At 42.2% G+C, this 21,322-nt stretch overlaps 1 protein-coding gene across 4 annotated transcripts in view; it reads right to left on the bottom strand.

The window, feature by feature from the left end:
• Positions 1-21,322, bottom strand: part of il1rapl1a (interleukin 1 receptor accessory protein-like 1a) — a 165,439-nt gene that overhangs the window by 2,456 nt on the left and 141,661 nt on the right. Inside the window, exons 7-11 of one of the 4 annotated variants that reach the window (XM_047342482.1) lie at positions 12,701-12,833; positions 6,948-7,093; positions 5,140-5,283; positions 2,149-2,319; positions 1,190-1,234 (exon numbers count right to left, since the gene is read on the bottom strand). In XM_047342482.1, the coding sequence (XP_047198438.1) occupies positions 1,190-1,234; positions 2,149-2,319; positions 5,140-5,283; positions 6,948-7,093; positions 12,701-12,833 (639 nt within the window). Of the gene's footprint in view, positions 1-1,189; positions 1,235-2,148; positions 2,320-5,139; positions 5,287-6,947; positions 7,094-12,700; positions 12,834-21,322 lie in introns of all 4 variants that reach the window. The other 3 variants (XM_047342481.1, XM_035175667.2, XM_047342483.1) reach the window with 3 other exon arrangements.

The raw sequence follows: 21,322 nt of genomic DNA on the forward strand, positions 1-21,322 counted from the left end.
CTTGACAATGATGGATGGACGTGAAGCAATAAACACAAAACACAAGACAATGACCCAATTTTTGCCTGGTAACGCTGTTTACCTCCGCCAAGGAGGTTATGTTTTTAACCCCTGTCCATTTGTTTGTTTGTTTATAATCAAGATCACACAAAAACTACTGTATAGATCCCAATGCTCGGTGGAAGGATGTGGTATGGGTCAGGTAAGAAGCCAATACATTTTGGCGCAGACCCGGATCAGGGGTTGGATCCCCGAATTTTTTAAAACGTTGTTCAACATTGTGAGATAGGATGTTTTTCAAGGATAATGCAGAAATGACTGAAATTATTTCCATGAAACTTGTTGGAAGGATGTGATATGGGTCAGGGAAGAAGCCCTGTAACATTGCCAGCTAGCGTGTTTTCAACATTTTCACAATTTTCCCAGGGAGCGATTTATGGATCTTGCGCAGATCCAAGTAACAGTTTGGATCTTGTGTTTTTGTAGGTGTGTAGGATTCTGTTCAGCTGTTGTACAGTAACAAATAGAGCAAGAAACCTGTAACTATCACCAATGTATAACTGAGATAATGTGGATTCAGTTGGGAATAAACGTTATTAAGTATAGGTTTGTTTCTCATTAGTTTGCTTTTAATGTTGCCAATAAAAGCTGTTCTAAGTGTAATTTGCTTTTTTAAATAATTTTTCCACAATAGAAAATGTTATTTCATGATCTGCAGGGTTTTGTTGGCTTTGCTATGAGGTCTTATTGAATTTAAGGGCATTGTTGGGTCTTGGCGGAGATATAAGCTCTACTGAGGGCCATTCTAGTTTTAGTCTGGAGTTTATGCAAACAAGAAAAGGACTGTACATGTGTGTGTGTGTAGACATATTTAAAAGCCTGACATTAGTGAAGTAAATAATGTGTCTTGAGATCTAAAGCAATGTGATGTCTTATTCTGTGTATTTGGACATTTGAATCAGTACACTGGGTGAATGGTGGACAAGCGAAGCAGCAAATGGCTACAGATGGGCGGCGATGATTGATAAAGCTTCGCAGTCCATAAGACTAGGCCGAGCTGCCGTCTACAGAAGCGAGCCTGATGCCTCAGATCGCAAAAGAGCGCCACTCGCAGCGTCTCGGTGAAACTTCGCTACGAGCAGGTAAATGAGAGCAGTTGACAGGAGAGGAAGAGACTGAGGGCGGGTACCTCCAAAGAGCCGAGTGTCATCCGGGTAATGTTCATTGGTGAGACCTAAACATAAACATTTGCACATTCAGTTCACAGGCGGAACACAGCACACACACAGAAACAATACTCAACACATGCAGGCGTAAGAAAGTGGCCGCTCCTCTTGCGCATCTTTTTTATTGCACATGTGATTAATCATATTCCATGTTTCCCTGATTGGACATTAATCTTCAACAATTTTGCTTGGCACTGACACTGGCGGCAATTTTCTTTTGATTAAAGGAAAGAGGCAGTTCAGTCAGCAGTGCTCAGAGCCTTTGCACATTTCCCTCTGATGTTTAATTCAGTCTGGACCAACTAGGACGTGTTTGCGTTTTTATCAGTTCCACATGAAGCCCACAGTATACACACGCAGCATCACCGCTAACTAGAGCACACTGTGTACCGCTGGCACAGACGGGCACTGCTAAGCAGAGTTAGCACGCATGAGAATATGTTCAGACAGAATTTTCACATTTGTTCAATATATCAGCTCCTGATACACAACGTATACGGTGTTCCCATAGCGATAGTAGACAACATATCAGGGGAACGGCTAATGAGGAATAATATGATTTTCAGATTTTATCCAGAGAGTTTTGAAGAGAATGCAAGAGAAGGGTTCAATATGTCTTTTTCCCTTTTCCCCTTAATTTGGAAATTTGGAGGAACCCTCTTTTAATCATGTCTAAGTTTGTATATAGCTTGAATTTGATCTGAGACAACAAAACACTGGAACACAAGACGGTGACAGTGAGAAACGACACTGACGACAAAAGGACACACGACAAAAACTTCAAACTACGACAGGATGTAAGAAATGTGCCACAGCGCTGCAGCGACCACAGCAAATGTAAACTCAACACTCGACTACAGCATGTCACGTGAACACACAAGTGTATGGCCGGCACTTGCACACAGACAGCCACAGCGCTTACTTCCTGTCGGGATGAGGTCTCGATCCGGGATGAAGAGTTTGTATCCGTAATGTTTCTCCAGGACGTCAGGGAGGATCTCCAGGGCGAAGCGTTCCTCCTCCCTGGTCTCCTGACTCCACTGGTCGGGGTCCACTTTGGTGTAGGACAGGTACGCGTCGTAGTCTTTGTTTTCTGAGAAAGGGAGAAGAACGACAGGGAGGGGCTCATGAATGAAAAGGTGGAATAAAGTCGTTGACATCCTGCACAATAAAGTGTCCCCCGAGTCCCTGTGGCACAATCACACATGTGCACATTTAATTCATCATCTCAGTCTAAAACCATTCAGCCAATATAATATTTTACACAGCAAAACCAAAATTATACATTTTCTAATTTTAAGCCCAAAATCTCATAAAGCACACTTTAATTTTAAACATTTACATCATGCAGTAAGTTCATCAGAGCATCACAAAATCCCATTTTTCTTACTGAGTTTGAATAATTGCTGCATTTCAATAATCATTACATACATAAAACATCATATATATTCAATAGTATTCAAGTAAAGTATAGATACAAAACACGATGACAAAAATGTGCAATTAAAGCAGAATTAATTAGTGCAGAAGCATTTCAAATAATGTTGATTTTATTTACTGAATGTCCTGTATTACTGTAACATTTTCTAGTCTGATTCTTTTTTAAAAAAGATATTTTTTGACTCCCTTTATTGCGTGAAATGGTGAGTGAGAGCGGGAATAACACGCAGCAGCAGCTGAGTCGGAGCCCGAGGACTCAACCCTCCACATGCGACGCGCCCCCACACTACCACATGAGCCAACGGTTGCTCCATTTAGTCTGAATTGACAGTAGAGTCCATACAAAGCAAAAACAAGAGTTAGTTCACTGTGTTGGTTTACTTCTCCTGCTCTTTTTCACATTCGATTGAATGTTCTTACTATTGTAGTATGACTCCATAAAAGCCCCAGCTTGGTGCAGACCAGTCGACATCATTTGCCTTCTTAATAAACAGGTTCAAAAAAGCCCAGACCAAGAACAGAAACGTGGACAGTGGTGTACTTTTATACTTTTATATATATAATATACTTTTGGTCATGTGGCATAGATGAGAAAGGAAAACGGATGTAGATTAAGAAACACCTCGATCATGATTCAAGCAACTCTCTCTGCCCCACCTTGAAATGATTTCCCAGGAGACGGAGAGGAAAGAACTTAAAAGGCAGAAAATAGACGACAGGAAAAAAGCTCTGCTGGTGACATGATCAGTAAGTCCTACTCATTACGCTCTGTAGAAAGTGGAATGTGGGCCAGCCAAAAAAAAGAGGAGAAGGACTTTTTCTCAAAAACTCTTTGAGGAACGCATGCAGCTTTGAAACTCGGTGGAAAGGCCAGGGCTGCGCTCAATAAGGATCCAAACATCAAACAACGCTTTCAAATTAGCAACCAAGCTCGCAAATTAACCACCTAGCGAAAATCAAAAACAGCTTGTATCAGTGGTCCCTGACGGTATGACTTAATAATGTGGAAGTTTGAGTCAACAAAACTGTGTGTAATAGATAATTCATGCTACTGTAGAAACAATCGAGTGATTTGAAAACGAGTTCAGGTTTTTTTTCCCACAGAATTTTTGAGAAGAAAACAGAGAGGCTCGGAAATACAAAGCTAGAGAAGAGAGAGAGATACTGGGACACATACAGACAAATCCTTTCCTGAAGTAACAAAAGTTAACTATGTTCTGTAGCGAAAACAAAAAGTTGACCTCCAATTTCAGGCGGTTTACGATCCTGTTTGTCGCTCGGGGACGGAGCTGCGAGCCCGTCGAGTCCCAGAGTACCACAGAGGGTGGGCATCATTCCATGACATATTGAGACTGATCTCTTTTTAAATGGGCAACAAATTGAAAATCTGTCTCCTCTCTTCCCTATGCAGCGACGCTCCCACACAACACACACACACACACACACACACACACACACACACACACACACACACACACACACACACACACACACACACACACACACACACACACACACACACACACACACACACACACACAAAAACACACAATCAAGTGCCCGTCTATTCCAACAGCAATGAGAGAGAGGAAATGAGATGTTGAGATCACAAAAAAGAGAAAGGACATCTGTATCAACCAAAGAGTGTGTTATGGATAGTGGCTTTGACAGAACACACACAGGGCCATGTTTTTTTTCTTTACTCAAGATCGTGGTTTTTCAATTCAAGAGCAAGACTTAGTTATTTCAGATTTTGCAAAGCTTTCACTCAAAGTCCCTCCGCTTGCACTTGAGTAGAACCAGGTAAGATTTCTTGAGCTCAAGCCTCAGCTCTTCTCCTCGCTCTCAAGCTGCTTCTGTGCAAACATGAAACGTCTCCTTGAATCATCGCTTGAGATTTTTGGGGCAAAATGTCCCCAACCAATAGAATGTGAGGTGTAGTGTTGACAACTGAGACTGCCCCACCCTCGTTGTGGGTGTGTTAGCTTTATGTCTTTGAGAGCTCTGTACGGGCGGTTACTTAAACTAGGGTCATGCACGCAAAGAATCAAGGATCTTAATTTTTTTACATTATGGGAACACTGTTGCTAGCAACTATAAAAACAACATAGACATCACCCTGTTTCTTCCTTCTGTATTTTATGGGAACAGTACCATCAGCAAAAGTAACCACAACTAGAGCAACTCTATTTGTCACAGCTACACCTAGCATTCTATTGGTTGGGATATTTGAGTGTGAGCGCAGGGTTTTGAGTGAGAGCATCTGAATGTGAAAATCCTGCTCTTAAACTGAAAGAATAAAAATCAATCAATACAGGTGTAAACAAACAATAGACATTCACTCTCATGAAAACAAACCCACAAAGGCACCGACACACTCATCAGCGCTTGCTTGTGACATCGAGTTTGAACAAGAAAAAAGAGCACCAGAGAGACAAAGGGAGGGATTTTTCTGAGACGCTCTCGTCTTTACCTCCATCAACGTCCTCGCTGCCAAACTGCCTCCTATAGAAAAGCATCAGCTCGATCTTGTAGCACTTGTAGAGGGAGATGAGGAAGATGAGAAGCAGCAGGATCGCTCCCAGCCCTCCTGCCAGCTCCACTGTGTACATGAGCTCTGCTGAGGACAACACACACACACACACACATATATTCAAAAATGCTGACACAATCATGGTTCCAACTCCATTCGCAATTATGAAAACACAAAACGAGGTTGACTCTGCAGCAGATTGGACTCTGTTTTGTTGTTTCCTGTTAAACTGAAAGAACAAGGCGGTTACAGGACACATCTACATCGGCCGGGAGGTTGGACAGTCGACAGTATTTTCAGCGCTCGGCTCAAAGCTGAGCAGCATCAATCTTCACTGGGAAGAGACACAATGCTCATAATGAGTTTGGGAAAAATGAGAGAGCACAGTGCACGGAGACAGAGGGGGGGAAAAAAGAGATTATGAGGAATTGGATTCATTTCTTTGGCGCAGCGCAGCAGTGACACAGCCCTGCACTTTGGCTGCCGTCCATAGTGGGACTTGTGACAATTTTGGACATGGATGGAGGCATTTTCAAAACAAGAGGCTTCAGTTTATTCATCTCACTTACTCCCCTCTCCATCAAAACTCTCGCTCTGGCATTTCCTTCCCCCCTCCTTTCTTTCTCTCTGTCTTTCCATTCATTTCTCTTCTCTATTATCTTCTCTGCATCTACCTAGAGACCCAGCCTGGGGAAGGATGAGTTATCGTGTGTATTAACGCAGCGTTTACCTGGCTGGCTCAGCTAGAACAGGTTTACATTTTATCACTGTCACACTACGGGCTGGAGAACGGCATGGCTACCATAGCAACTGCAATGTAGTTTATAGAGTATATGCACCAAGCACAGATACATATCTTTACTAGAAATATATATATATTTCTTATTAAATTAAATTAAATTCAAAACTAAGTTCAAATGAAAGAAATTATGTTATGTTGTTTTTTTCTTTCCCACACAAGCAGCGTCACTCATTTTAAAGAATGAGGTTATTGAAGTACGATTTTTGTCACTGAATAAAACAATTTAAGACTTTAATTTACCTTGTAATGTGTGAAGGGAGATATCTGAAGTCCTTATTCTGTTAGAAAATATTCTAATACATGCAGTGGTTGTGGTGTGTGTGTACACCTGACAGCTTTAAACCTACAATAAATATATATTATAATAAATATATATATATATATATATAAATATATATGAATATTTTTGTCCATAACGAGCTGTATACAACAAAACTTATCTCGTTTCAGCTCTGCTTTGGTCTCAACCCATGGCATTTGGTGCCATTATTTTGACAGTGACAGACACATTCATCGTTCTAAAAATAAGGATGAGAACAGATTCAACCTTCGAGACATGAATTAGTACGAAACGTTGCCCAACGTTGCTTAATCTGATGGAAGGATTTTGGTATTTTTGGGGACGTGTGCATAAAATGATGTACAATACATCTAGAATATTTGTAATTGAGATAATGGTGCGGTCAGGATTTTAATGTTTCAATCCTTATAAAGCTTTAATAAAGAGTAGGAACATTATGACTTTACTTGATTAAACTGATATTAGTTGTGGGGGTTGTTAATAAATTAATAATAAAACTTTTAATGTGAGAAATAATTCCAGTTGCCAGTTGCTTAGCGTTGCATTAACGTTGTGGTCAGAGAGTCAGGACTTTTTCAAATTTAAAGCCACTTATGATTAAATAAAAGGCAAAAAACGCCATGGGAAACGTTGGAGGGCTCCTACCTCTCCTGAAGAGCTGGATAGTTGCTTGGCGACGGCCGTTTCCATTTTCCACATAACAGGAATAATTTCCCAGGTCCTCCTCCTCCAAAGAGTCAATGGTCAAGGAAATGGCCACTTCCTGTTCTCCCAGATGCTCCTTGATCAACCTGCAAGAAAGATAACAGAACTTAGAGAACAATGCCTCTGCAGCAACATAACAGGGACGCAGCTTGTTAAAGCAAGTTGATTTGTCCTGTGGTGGCAGCAGCATGTGGGTGATGGGGCCTCAGGAGTCATAATCCTGCAACGGACTATCACAAAACCCATTAAGTCACTTTTCAATATGACATATATAATAAAAAAAATACCCATGAGCGGTGCCCCTCTGTACAACAAAGGTATCTTGATGAAGCCCCTTTTGTGCTAGTGTAATTACCTCATGGTATGTTAATTTATTTTTCTGCACACAAAACATATGAAAAATGAAAATCAATAAGGACTATTCCACGGCGTGTGTGTGTGTGTGTGTGTGTGTGTGTGTGCGGGGAGGGGATCAAATAATGGCAATGAGAGGGAAATCTTTTTATAGCGGCTGCCATGGTAACGGAGAGAAAGTAATATTCCATAAAGTAAATGAGTGTCCCCCGCTGGGCTGCTTGAGCCTGATGGAGGAGGAAATGGGGAGATAATGCTCTCTCGTACCTTAGACACACTATTTAGCCCACTTTTACAGCACCCTCAGCACAACTGACACTTAGGAGGAAACATGGTGCAAATTAGAAAGAGATCACCTCTGTTTGTTTGCATGTGTGCACGTACGCAGTGTGTGTATTTACAGTATGTAATAATAAGGGCGATGTGATGAAAAGAAGAGTGGAATGAAAAAGAAGGAAAGTGTTCTGGGTATGACGACTCTTAAGCATCGCTCTTCTCTCTTGTCTTCAAGCCGATAAACTGCACATAAGGACATCGGTAATTGAAAGTGTATCGCCGGCTTTGCATAAGAGAGGCTGAGGCGTTCAGTGCCGCTGCCGATGAGGATGATGATATTTGTAGTTGCAGCTGAGTATTGTTGTGCAATGAGTTGGGGGCTGGGCCGCTGTGAGAAAGAGGCATGGGAATAATTCATGTCTCTCCGGGGAGTGGTGGGTACTTTGAAGCCTCTCTGTTTCACATTATCACACTATATGAGCTGGCAGAGCTCGCTGCCATACAACCCGATATAGATAACTACCACCGCTGCACAACCTGAGCCTCACGTGGGAAATGATGAGGACCTAACGTTGAAGTAGGTGGATCAGAAGGTGCAGGCGAAACACACCTACCTACTGTCTGTCTGTGGAAGCGCAGTGTCAAATTTGTAAACGCTCAATGGGGGGGGCAGTGTGTCTTCTGTCTGTGGACAAAGTTGAACAGGTCTTCTTCTACGTCCTCAGATAAACTACAGCAGCGGTCGGCAACTGGGCCAAATCGTGAGTCAAAATCACAGCTAGATCATTTTGATAATTTCATTTTTCTTTCACCATATCGGACTGATGCTGATCTCCATCAAGGCAACAACACTCTTACAATAACTTCTACAAAATAAAAGCTCAAAGTTTTTATTTTGAAAAGTTGTGAGCTCGAGTCTGAAGATTGTGTTGATGGTTTAACAGACTCTGACACAACATATGAAAAAATAAAAGCAATTCAGTGAATCACTCTAACTTACAAAAACAGTAATTCAGTGTCATTTTAGGAGAAACCTTCACTATAAAATCTTCATTGCAGATAAAGCAGGTAGGATGGACACAAAGTTTTCAAATTTCACTCAGCACCATAGACTCTGCACACAACATCCAGCACAGAAACACTAAAAGGTGACAGTATGTTGTCGGATTTGTTTTAAGAAGGGACAGCCTAATGACCAGGAACAATTCTGAAGTAGCTCCACAGCATTAACACAGGACAAGAGAACAGCCCCTTCCACACAGGCAGGTTCCCAACGGGCATCGCAGTAGTCGATACGGACGAGAAGTGAAAGACATGCACAGACGCAGCTGAGCTTGAGCCAGACAGTGACCATCAGCTGCAGTGTTCCTGCTCGTGTGAATCCAACCGACTAAATGTCAGATTCGTAGAACTGCGTGTAGATCTTTGTAAAACTCTGTAAAAGCCTCCACCTCTCTTTTGGGTGATAGGGTTTGTTGACACAGAGTTAGCAGAATGAATTAATCGTGAACTCTCTCTCAAACTATAGTCTGCTCCAGGCACTTTTTTTTGCCTTTCAATATTCTCTCCCTTCCTCATTAGCAGAATCTCTGTGTTTGCTCATTTCGTGATCAATTCTCAACTTACTCGTTCTTTTTTATACATTCACCTCGACGGGCACCTGCAAAACACCGACTGAAACGGGTCAACAATGCATCGATCACGTCCTTTATTATGCTGAGCCAGATTTCTTTTGCTAATTTATTCATCTCTGCGTGCTATGCTAATCTCCATTCATCCGTGCTATGATAGCAACAATAGCCCTGTCCCGTTGGCACAAATGAGAATTTATGGCCTTGGGGTTATACCACAGAAATGAACTCCTGCAAATCAATATGCTCCAAGTTGGGTAAAGATATGCCTGCAGAAACTCTGAGCCTCTGAGCCAGATGCATGAGTGCTGTTCTCTAAACTCAGGTTTAGTAATGCATTAGTAATAAAGTTAAAACTGTGTGGGTGCCAGCCCGAGGAGGAGAGGCAAGCCTCAGAAACAAGCCCAATGTTTCAGTCCACTCTGACTAGTAAAAGGGAGGCTTGGCTGCAGGTTAAGCACAGATTTGTTCTTGCTTAGTTTCTCCTTCCCTCCATTTTTTCCCCTTTCGCCCTCTCCGAACCTCTGGCTGCCGTCACGGAGGTAAAACCAAGGCTCTGACTGGACCTAAACAAGGCTGGAGTAGCAGCATCAGCAACAGAGAGAGGATGATCAAATACATTATTGACCCGCTGCATGAAATATCGGTATGAATTATTGAAAAGATAACCCCCCCTCAGCTGTGAGTGGGGGGTCCTGGTGTCAGGGGGTAATGAAGGACGAGAGAGAGAGAGAGAGAGAGAGAGAGAGAGAGAGAGAGAGAGGAGCAGCAGCCGTGGTTAAAATGAAATTTGTTGCTGTTGCTTGTTCATATCAGCTCACAAGCAAACTCACTTTCACAGATGTGTCTTCTTTATTTTCTTCCTCTGACTCCTTCCATATTTGTTTCTCTTCCTCGCTTCTTTCCTGTCAGCCTCTCCCTCCCTCTCTGTCTCTCTCTCTCTCTCTCTCTCTCCTCCCCCACTCCCTCCCCTCCGCCTCGGCTCCCCGTGAACCATCTGCATGCCGCTATAGGTGGGTGCAGCGAGGGAGATAGTGATAGTGGCGGCGGTGTGAAAAATGGCGGTTGTTAACCATCTGACAGGGCTGTCTCCCCAGAGCTGCAGCCTCTCCAAACAGCCCTAATGGGAAACATGCACATGGGCCAGGGAATGGACTTGTTTAAATGTGTTACACCACTCACAGGGAGAGACATGGAGATGGGCTTGTTTTAAATGTTTCAGAGGCCTGAGAGTGAGGCTCGGTGAGAAGACTTTTACATCACTTCGCTGTAAAATCAGACAGTAAGAGAGGTCAGGGAGAAATTGATTTTTCAAATAACGTGTTTGACATTTAGCACATTCATCTGTGGTGGAAAATGTCAGGGCAGATATACAATTATGTGAACAGACAGCAGGGCATGGACTCGCTTTTTGTAAAACTGTGCTTTCACAGTTTGGTGGTGAGTATAAACCAACTAATGTGCATCCTGTTCTGCAGCAGAGAAACAGAAAGTTAAAGGAGGAAGAGATTCTCTAAGTAGAAGATATTAGATGGAGAAAAACAAATCAGTTCTCACTTTGTCTCACAACTTAGGCAGAGATAGAGACCCACTTTCTAATAATGTCCAAAGTGCAGAGCAATTGACATGAATTTTCTCTGTGTTCCCATCAAATTTCCACACTTCCTTTTCCTTTGAAGAGGGAAAACTAATTGAAACGCTGCAGAACTCGAAGAAACAATCATCAGCTAAACTCACAAGAGGATTAATGCATGAACGTCACACAGCAAGGGATGTTTTACTCAATGAGAAGTTTCATTCTTTTAAGCAAGTTTTAATTACATTAGATTAGGGTGGCTGTGGCTCAGGAGGTTGAACAGGTTGTCCACTAATCAGAAGGTCACCAGTTCAAAAGAGCTGTGTGTAAAGAGGTGAATGGCAAAACTGTACTGTGAAGAGCTACGAGTATTTTTAATCCCTACAAATAAAACAACATTTGATTCAACATGAATGAAATGAACAACAGATTTTCATTCAAGGACCTCATCACAACAGTCTGTGATTGAAAGATTTGAATGGAAATTGATATATTGAGGGAAGTGGTTGAGGTGGAGTAACAACAAGCGGCTCTGCTGTGACGCTCGTCGTGGTCTGACTGCTGATAGTGACTGAGGGGTAGTTAGTTTTGAACAGTTCATATCGTCATCTGAATCAAGCGAGTTGCCGTCGGGGATCCATGAATAGACATGAACCACGGCCTGTCTTCCAAGAGTCTGAGTCAAACAGAGCATGATGGGTTGACCAGGTATAAGTTGGCTTGACAGGTGAGTAGAGGTGTGGTTGAGGTGTGGCCCTCATTTGTTTTTCTTTATTTTCTTATTCAGTTTCTCTTTAGTCTGTTTTCATTCTGGAACATTTTGATCTTGTCATTGAAGTGTCACAGAAACGGAAAATCGAGAGAGGGCTGGAGATCTTCATGATCAAAATCAGACATCTGTAGGGCGCTAATATCCATGAACGGGGGAATTTGGTGCAGATCTGGATTTTGTATATCAAAATATGTATTTTTATTCAGAGTCCGTACTGCAACAATTATTACTTTCAACTTCATCAGAGAATGGATATTTTAATGTAAACAGGACATTTACATGGTATATGTATCTGATTCAACACATACAGTGTATTTGCAATACTGTGATTAAGTGGCCAAGTGTTGCTAACTATTGAGTGACTAGTTCAGTGTTCAACCTGACTTCAGTGAAACAAGATACAAAAATACATATATTTCTTTTTCCAGAGTGTGCGAACAACACAGTACATTAGCACCTATACTGTGGTATGTAGTAAAGATACAGTAAGTAGTGATATTGAAGTAACACACAACTCTCATCTGTTTAGCTTTTTACCAATTTATGACTGTAAATCTTTAAATGATGCTGATACACAGCACATGCTCGTGTGTGTATTTAACATAATGCAGCAAATGCAACACCTGCAGTTTAAAAAGTGTATTAGCAATTTACAGTCAAGCATTTTCCCTGTTACTCCAGATATTGTGATGTATGATAGATGATTATCTTGATATGTGTATTCTATTGTTTCCCTGCACAGTGTTGCATGTCTCACCCAGTTTCCACCTGACTGCCGGTGCATTTTCACAGGACAAAAACATGATTTGAACGGAAGGATTAAGGTGTCAATGTGAATGAATAGTGATCTAAAACAAGCTTCAAGTCTCTGCATGATGTAAGGCGGCGGATAAATCTCAGGAAAATGGTTGGTTTAGTTTATGCAATTTGGAGTTAATGGGCTAAAACATTCAAAACCATTGCTGGCGTCCTTTAATATTTTCCAGTGAATTCATCCACAGCTGCCATCATTCTCTCATTACTGCCAATGAAAGGATTTTAACACCGTGCAGCAATAGCAACAGCAGCAGCGTGTGTCTCTTACTTGATGTCGCTCTCCTGGACTCTTTCTTCGTCCAGGTCTTCTATGAACTTCTCCCCCTTCATCCAGTAGATGAGCGGGCTGACGTCGCCGCTGTAGCCAAAAAACGCCCGGCACGTCAGGTTCAAAGCACTTCCTGCAAAGACAGAAGACGGTGTGCTGTCATGCTTAATTGTCCCGCTCGGCAAAAAAGCCTTCAAAGTCAGTCAATGACAAGAACCACAACTGCTTGTTTTGTGGTGATGTGCATCCACAAATCATACACATATATATTAAAATACACACACACCCACACGCAGATATTTGCACAAGACTCATTTAAAATGGTTACTTGACACAACATGTAAGCTGGACACTTGATAAACACTGATAAAAGCAGACAGTCTTTGCTTTCTCACAGACCCGAGGGAAACATCTCGGGAAATTTTAAGATATGTTCATGCGCGCACACACACACACACACACACACACTAGACGGATCTAAAATGCAAGTAAACAGCAGTGAACACATGAGGGCACTCAAGAGCTTCCTTAACCCCCTGAGACCGTGTCCAAAAGATAAAAGGAGGCAGAGGGAAGTGAGCAGAGGCTGATGGTAATATTATTTTATTTAGAGCTGCTGCTCGGGATGAGGGAAGGTCAGGAGTCAGCAACTGCAGTTTGCTGAGAGTTGATCCAAGCAAGAAGTAGTTATTGTCCCCAAAGGGCAAATTATGTACTTCTTTCCTGTCAATTGATGGATTATCTCCTTGGTTCAACAGTCGAAAAAAAAAAGAGATATGTAATGCGACAATTTAGAAAAGTTTCCTCCACCTGCATTGAAAACTTTCAATAATGCAGGTGTTATTTTTTGCTGTTTGAGATTGAATCAGAATCCCTGAAGAGAGCTTGGGGTAAAAAAGTTAAATATGTAAACCTAATATTACATGTAGTTCTGATCGGAGCTGATTGGAGTTAATAAAAACAGGCTCCTTTTAGCACTCATGCATGTCTGTGAATTATATGCAAGTAATAAGCTGGTTAACATAAAGATGGAGCATTGTTGTCATATATTATGCACATGTTTATAGTGCCTTCGTCTGAAGAGGAATTCTCTGAGGCCGGGGGTGCAGCAATCACATGCTGCTGCCTCTCTGTGAACCCACAGCAACATGTAAACAACACATAGATCAGGGAGGCTCGTGGTGCAGCACATACTGTAAAGTTCTCGGGAGAGCGAGCGCTGTGAGTGACTGGCTGCGGGGCGTGGGATTTTCTTTTTTGGGAAGCAGCAGGAGAAATGCTAGAAGGGGACGGGGGTGAAATGCTCGTCCCTTTTACAGCTGGATTTATGAGCAGGAGTGCAAAGAAAACTGCGCTGGTATGAGGCATGTATTCATTAATGCTGCTTAGCATGTTGCAGCCCTATGGACACCTCCCCACTAAGGATGGATGTGGGATTTTTGAAAATCAGGGGCCATATAGGCCCCCAGTTTATACCTAGGGGCCAAATATATGTCCAACATCAATCCACAATTCCTAATTCAGTAAGATGCACATTTAAGTCATTCCTTGTTCACTGTTAAGTCTATGGCAGCAGCAACTAACATTCTCACACAGAATGACACTCAGTAGAGCTCATACCACCACCAAGGCCCAACAGTCCCCTTATGAAACCACATTTAAATTCACTAAATCCAGTTATATTTGTATCTGCACCAAATTGCACACACTCATAAATATCAGTCCCGTAAACATTTCATCAAGATCCAAGTATTACAAGCATAAAAATGTTGAAAAACCCTACCTTGCAATATTACATGAAGTGAAAAAATATTCCTGGAACTACCCCCTGATCTGGATCCACAATAAAATGTAATGGGTTCTTCCTTGGCTCATTTCTCACCCCTCCACAAAGTAGTAGTAGTTTTTTTTGCATAATCCTGCTAACTAACAAACCCAGAGGTCACTGCACTGAAAATACAGATTTGATTTCACTGTGCTCATTGGTCCTCATCACTTGTCAAACCAAAATATTTGATTCACATCGGACTGTTTAAGTGAATCATGTTAGTTCAACATGTTATTTATCAGCTACTGTAAAAAACTATTTATCACTTAATTTTGAAGAAATTGAATCATGTCCAGGGCACCAGAATATCAACTGTAACTTAATATACAAATATTTTTCAAAGCTCGGAGGTACGTGCTCTCCAAGGCTAATGCTCTATCTCACCATGTTAAAGGAGGTGAAAATAAAAATATGGATCCACCCCCCATGTAAAGGGTTGTTCCATAGTTCAGGCCCAAACCCTCCACAAATGTTAATGGAAATTGCTTCTGTAGTTTTGAAGTAATCCTGCTAACTTACAAACAAACGCTGATGTGACAGTGGTGACTAAATGTTTTTATTAAAAGACACTTCTACTGGATTGCACCAGGGTTTTCTAATATTTTGTCCACTCCGTATAATGATCTCTGTACCCAACACACCACGAACAAGTCCTGCTCCTCTTCCTCACATTCTCTGACCGTGACCGGTGTCCCATGTCCTGAGGTTATTCTGGAGAGAGGATGGTGTGTGTTTGAACTAAGGGGCATGTATCCTCTGCGCTCCCCCTGCCCACAACACAGACGCAGCTTCAAAAGACTTCAGTAGGTCGCTCTCGGCACAGGGAAAGTTTTATGGCGTGTAGGAAAGGCGGCTGGGAGGAGACCCTGGAATGAACCAATAGTACCGTCTGTGAGGAGCAGTGGCTGACATTTCCAAAGTTCAACAGCCACTCTCAGCTTGGTATTTGTGCACAGCCGGGCTCTACAATGACAACACGCTGCACCTACAAAACAAGGAACCTTCTGTGTGTGATTTACACACTCACACAAGATTTGGTGCAGTACAGTCGCACACAGGGGAATAGCTGAATTCTGTGTATCTGTAGTCATGTCTCCACTAAAATATTTCGTGGTAAAGGATCCCGGATGTTTGCTACTGAATTACAAAGATATGAAAGGAATATTACAAGTATAAGGGCTTCAATGACTGAGTATTTATATTATACTGTATAGTTTCGAGCAGAGCTTTTTAAAATAGTTATAACATTACATTATTCATCAAAAAGAGATCAATTAGAACAACCTAAATGTGTTTGATCTGGTTAAACACATGGTTTGAAGTAGTTATGGGGAATTTGACTGACCAAAAATCAGAGAGTAATAAATGCCTGAGGACAGACCTCTCTATGTGTTTGCTGCAGTCTGACGTTGTGCCAGACAGAGATACGAGGCCATCTTTATTCATTGTTGAGTGTCAATGAGATCAAATAACATAATCATGATTAAAAACCAAGTAAACTTAAGATGGACTGAGGGTGAAGGTTTCTCCAAGCTTTGTCTAAGGTGAGGTCCACAGTCTCAGACCCCTGGTTTAGATCAGAGGTTCTCAAAGTGGGACCATGAAGAGATGAGGGGGTTCCAGAGGGTCCCCGGCAAAAAGGGGAATCATTTATTTGTATCCTTCAGTAACACACCGAGAGTATATATGACTATTTAGGTCCTGAGTTTCATACATTTCCTAAAACAATCTAATCTAAAACCCAAAATATTGTCAAAAGGGGTCCATGGTGTAGTTTTTGTCGGTTAAGGAAAAAGCACAATAACTAATCATTTTGTGACTTCGGCACCATGGACAGCTCTGTGGGTTAATCAATATGCAGCACCGAGAGGCTCCTGATATTTCAGAGCCATTGTCATGGCTGTAGATTCCAAACTAAACAAACCTCAGGCAGATAAAGGATCGATGAGCCGGGCAGACTAGACTTAACATTCACCTAAACAACCCTGTAACCCCTGCACTCGCTGCGACAAGGGGATGGAGCGGGAGAATGGCAGATTCACAAGGGAAATGGCCCCCCCCCCCCTCAAATCACGTACTGATCACTTAATTATCCTAGTTGCAAAAACGCAAAGTAACCACACTGTGCAATACAGCACAACTGTGCATGTTTCTTGTGTGATACAGATGCAACATTTCTCTTTTCCTCTGTTTGGAAATCTCCCTCGTGCTCTTAGTTTATCGCTAAGATCTATTGCACAATGGGAACGTCGTGCTGCCGGCAGTCACTGCCTGTAGAGGAACTTCCCACTGAGCTCCCTGGGAATCACAGGAAATTGTCTAAGGCCTCACGCTGCGTCATTCTAATCCAAGTGCAGCATCCCCCAACCCACAATTACAACCACCGGTGGCACATCTGCAACTTCATCATCACATTCAGGGACACTCTTTGGGAGCTAGACTGTGTTCCAAGATGGTGGCCATTCATTCTTATAAAAGTTGCTCCACTACAACAATGAAGATCCCACAGACCTTCAATCCAATCGTGAATAGCCCATATTCACAAATCTGCCTATTTGCCTCAAACGGCTTCACAAGGTGCAACATTCTCTAAGTAAGGAAAAAATAAAAAATAAATGAGAGAGAGTCACAAGTGAGGGATCCTTCTCCCAGGACGGACAGGAAGGCAATAGATGTCACATGTAAATTGAGAATATGAAATATGGAATGAAAATGAATCAATCTTAGAATATTCATCTCAGTTCCATTACCACGTGAGGACCATGGTGTGACATTCAAGATGTTCTGGCCACAATTTCACAGGCACATCTTTTACAATGGTGCCGTATGGGGAAAATTATATTTTTCTTGTTCCTGCGCCAAATTGGCAGCAAGGTTTATTCTACTGCATCTTATCCAGCTCTGTTATCATGTCCACTGTCACAAAATGTCCTCTGTCTGCATTTAACACACCTTCACCTCCTATTGGTTCTTTTACACCCAGAGCATTCCAGTGCACTGCTGAAACGACACACACGTAATTTAAAATGCTATCTATTTTCTCTTGGTGGTACAGATACAGTGTGTGTAGCCAGAGCCACTATAGTTAAACACGGCTGGATGAAGAGAAAATGAAAAAGACGTCCAAATATTAGCCAGGTAGAGAGGAAACAGTTTTACATAAGGCTGGCATGACTCATTAGCCTCCGAGCCAGCAAAGTGCCACGATGTCGAGCCGGTTGAGGTTTGAACAGATGGTAGAAAAACCATTAACCAAGACTGGAACAATGAGGTGAATCATTTGCACACGATGGAGTTACAGAGAAGGAGGAGCAGCTTTCAAAATCCCTCTGTTCTCTCCTGCTGTCCGATCTCTCAGCGCTATCATTATTATTATAATCTATTATTATCTATTATAGAGCGGTTTGTAACCCTCGGCAACTGTGTGTGTGTGTGTGTGTGCGTGCGCGCGCCCTTGTATTCTTATTCAAGGCTTTAATCTGAATACCCACTAACACATGGGGACTTGTGCCACTTTTCATTCACTTTAATATACATATACACATATAAATAAGATAAGATAAGACTTTATTGATCCACACAGTGGGAAAATCTACTTGTAAAAGCAGCAGACGAGTCAGATTGAGGTAGACAAAGGAATAAAAAGGCAATAGAATAATAAAAAAAAAAATTATAATAAAAATGCAGTATGTACATAGTAAACACACATCCACATATAAATATATGCCTATAGAAAGGTAATCAGGTATAGATCTATATATAAATGGGTGTGAAATCACAATAAGAGGTTTAATGCGGGTAATGTGCGAAATTACCTTTTGCATTAGAAATAGAGAGTAGCGAGTGCAGTATTTTATTTTTCAGTCCAGATGGTTTTGTGTTGGTTTTGTGTAGTCTGACAGCAGTGGGAATTAAAGAAAGAAAAACAAAAGTATGACACTGACCAAGGTTTTCAGACCGTTCATATAAAACAGTACAAAGCACCTGCAGTGAGTCTTCTTGGGTGTAACAACACTTTTTCTCATTCTTTACAGGCGCTGTTCGTTGGACCATCAGCGGGCAGCCATTGTCAGGTCTCTCTAAAGATATTCCCTTGTGTTCACGTCAGGGCTCTGAAGCTCAGCCACGGTGACCAACAGATTCTCGGTTGCCTCAACGCCCTTCACCCCTGGATTGTTTTTTCAAAGAGTTCTGGTTCTTCCAAACTTCTTCCACCCATGCATCCATTGTCTTCCGCTTATCCCGGGCTTGGTGTGTGTGGCTACCTGGAAAGTAGGGCATTCCAGACCTGCCTCTCCCCAGCCAGGCTTTCCAGCTCTTCCTGGGAGATCCTGGGGCGTTGCCATGCCACCTGGGAATTGTGGTCCCTCCAGCCAGTTCTGAGTCTACCCCTGGGTCTCCACCCGGTTGGGCACGCTCATTAAACCATCGACAGAAGGCACTCAGGAGCCCTACTATCTAGATGCCCCCTTTCGATGTGAATGAACAGGGTTTCTACTCTGAGCTCTGGGTAGTGACCGAAAAATAACAAGATCAAGCGGCAGAAATGTATTTTCTCTGTTGGGCGGCTTGGCTCAGCCTTAGAGTAACTTCTTCCATTTAAGAAATATGGCAGCCAATGCTTTTCTTGGGAATCTTCAATGTAGCAGAAGTTTTTTGTAGCCTTCCCAAATCTGTGCATGGACACAATCCTGTCTCCGAGCTCTGCAGGCAGATCCTTCGTCCTCATGGCTTGTGGTCTGATATGCACCGACAGTGTGAGACCCTATATAAACAGCTGTGTGTGCCTTTCTACATTTGGCCAATGAGTAGACGCATCTCAAGAAAAAAGACCCAAAGCAACATGTGATTTCAGAGGGTTGCAGCAACATCTATGATCCACATTCTTTTATAAGTGATGTCTCTTTGCCCCTGTGTGGATTATTATGCTGCATATCCTTTGGTAAAATCTCAAAAACTGAGGCCCATGACAGTTTCATTTTTTAAATTCACAAATAAATGTGCAATTACAAGAATTGGCAAAACCTGGTGTGAAAAATATCTCCCCCCTCCCGCTGACTGAATGTGTGCCTTGTGCAGCACAAAAGCATGATTAAGTGTTTTCATGAGTGTGTGTCACTTTATACGTGCACATCTTTGTGTGTTGTTTCTGCTTTCACACATGCGTGGGTGTGGAACAAATCCATGTAATCTCAGTTATTGACATCCTCCCCCCGGCTGAGAGCTGGTTACGCCGCCTGACGCTGACGAGACTTGAGATCCACCCTTTCTTTTCATCCCTGCTTTGCTTTGTGAGCGAAAACTAAATATTAAGTCAATCGACAATTTTGTGGAAAAACGTTTGTTTGATTTCTTGCTGCGAGTTTGAGGAGTATAGAGAGACCACTGTGATATTTGTAAGGTAAATGTGAAAGTACAACAAGCAGCCGGGCCAGCTCGTCTTAGCTGAAAAGTCTGGAAACGTCTACTCCAGCTCTGTCCTACAGGAACAAATCACCCACAGGTCTTCTAACACTCACTAATTGACATGTTACTTGTTTGTGTGGGCACAGTGACTTCCTGGAGTCTTGTCCTCGCCTTGGCAGTCACTGAACCCATTGATCCTCTCATCAAGTCTAAGAAAATAGGTGTGTTTCCTGATACTTTTTCTTTAAAAGCCCACAAAAAAGTTGTGCAAAAGGTAAAAAGAATTATGATTACTTTAAATTCACCAGTATGAGCATGGGTAGAAATTAAAGTTTCTCTTTCTGAATAAATCAGAAATCTAAATGACTGTGCTGTATTTTGAACATCTAAATCAGCTTGTAGGAAACTCATCATCTGCAAGGTGTTTTATTGTGAAAGTCTATGACATCGCCTTTGACCCCTTCACTCCGCTTCACTTCAAACTAGAGGACATTAAAATGAATCCCACAAAGGCAAAAGTAGCCAGTGATTAATATGTTCTCAGTGGCTTCACTACTTGTACAAAGTGCCAAATAGCACTAGCTTGTGAAAGCCACGAGCTGCCGGAGCACAGGTGCTGCCACAATTGACAGAAACTTTGCCAAGAACACAACTTGACTCCAGAGCAGGAGGACAACGAGGCCATGACCCTTTTGATGCGAGTGGATGTGTGTGTAGCATTTGGGTCTAATCACAGGTGACGGGTCGCAGCTCGTGACATATGTTACCAGGTCTGGGCGCAGATTTAACTTGGAGATGAATGTGGTTAATGGGTCGAGTACGGTACGGAGCTTTGCAGGTGTGGTGCCAGTTTGCAAAAATGGACCCGTGCTGGACTCTGAGATGTGTCAGTGCACTGGGACATCGCTGTTGGCTGTGGTCACAAGTGCTTCAGACTTTTATCCTGAGAGCCTCGTATTTATTTACTCTTTAAAGCTGCTCAGTTTTTGCCTGCCAGTGCACTTTTAGATGCCTATTATACCACATTATTAGTATTTGGCAGACACTTACTGTCTAAAGTAACTTCAATGTGGTTATTGAAAACAAAAACCACATAACGCTTTTTAAAAGAAGCATTTAGGAGGACCACTTTTAGAAGACACATCCAGCCACCAAATCGAGCAAAACCTTGACAAGAGCCAGGCCTCCTCTGATGAAAGAGTGAATAAATGGATAAATGAGTGAGTGAGAGCGCTACACAGGGTCATGAATCTGATTAGCATCAGCTCTCGGTGCACGTTTAGCTGATTTAACAGTATTTGGGATAATTGGGCTTCACAACGTTGGCACTCTGCAGATTTAGACGGAGCAATACTTTTCAAACCAGAGGGGAGGAAAACAAAAAACAC

The sequence above is a fragment of the Hippoglossus stenolepis genome, chromosome 13 (genome assembly GCF_022539355.2).
Source record: "Hippoglossus stenolepis isolate QCI-W04-F060 chromosome 13, HSTE1.2, whole genome shotgun sequence".
NCBI classification, from domain to species: Eukaryota; Metazoa; Chordata; class Actinopteri; order Pleuronectiformes; family Pleuronectidae; genus Hippoglossus; species Hippoglossus stenolepis.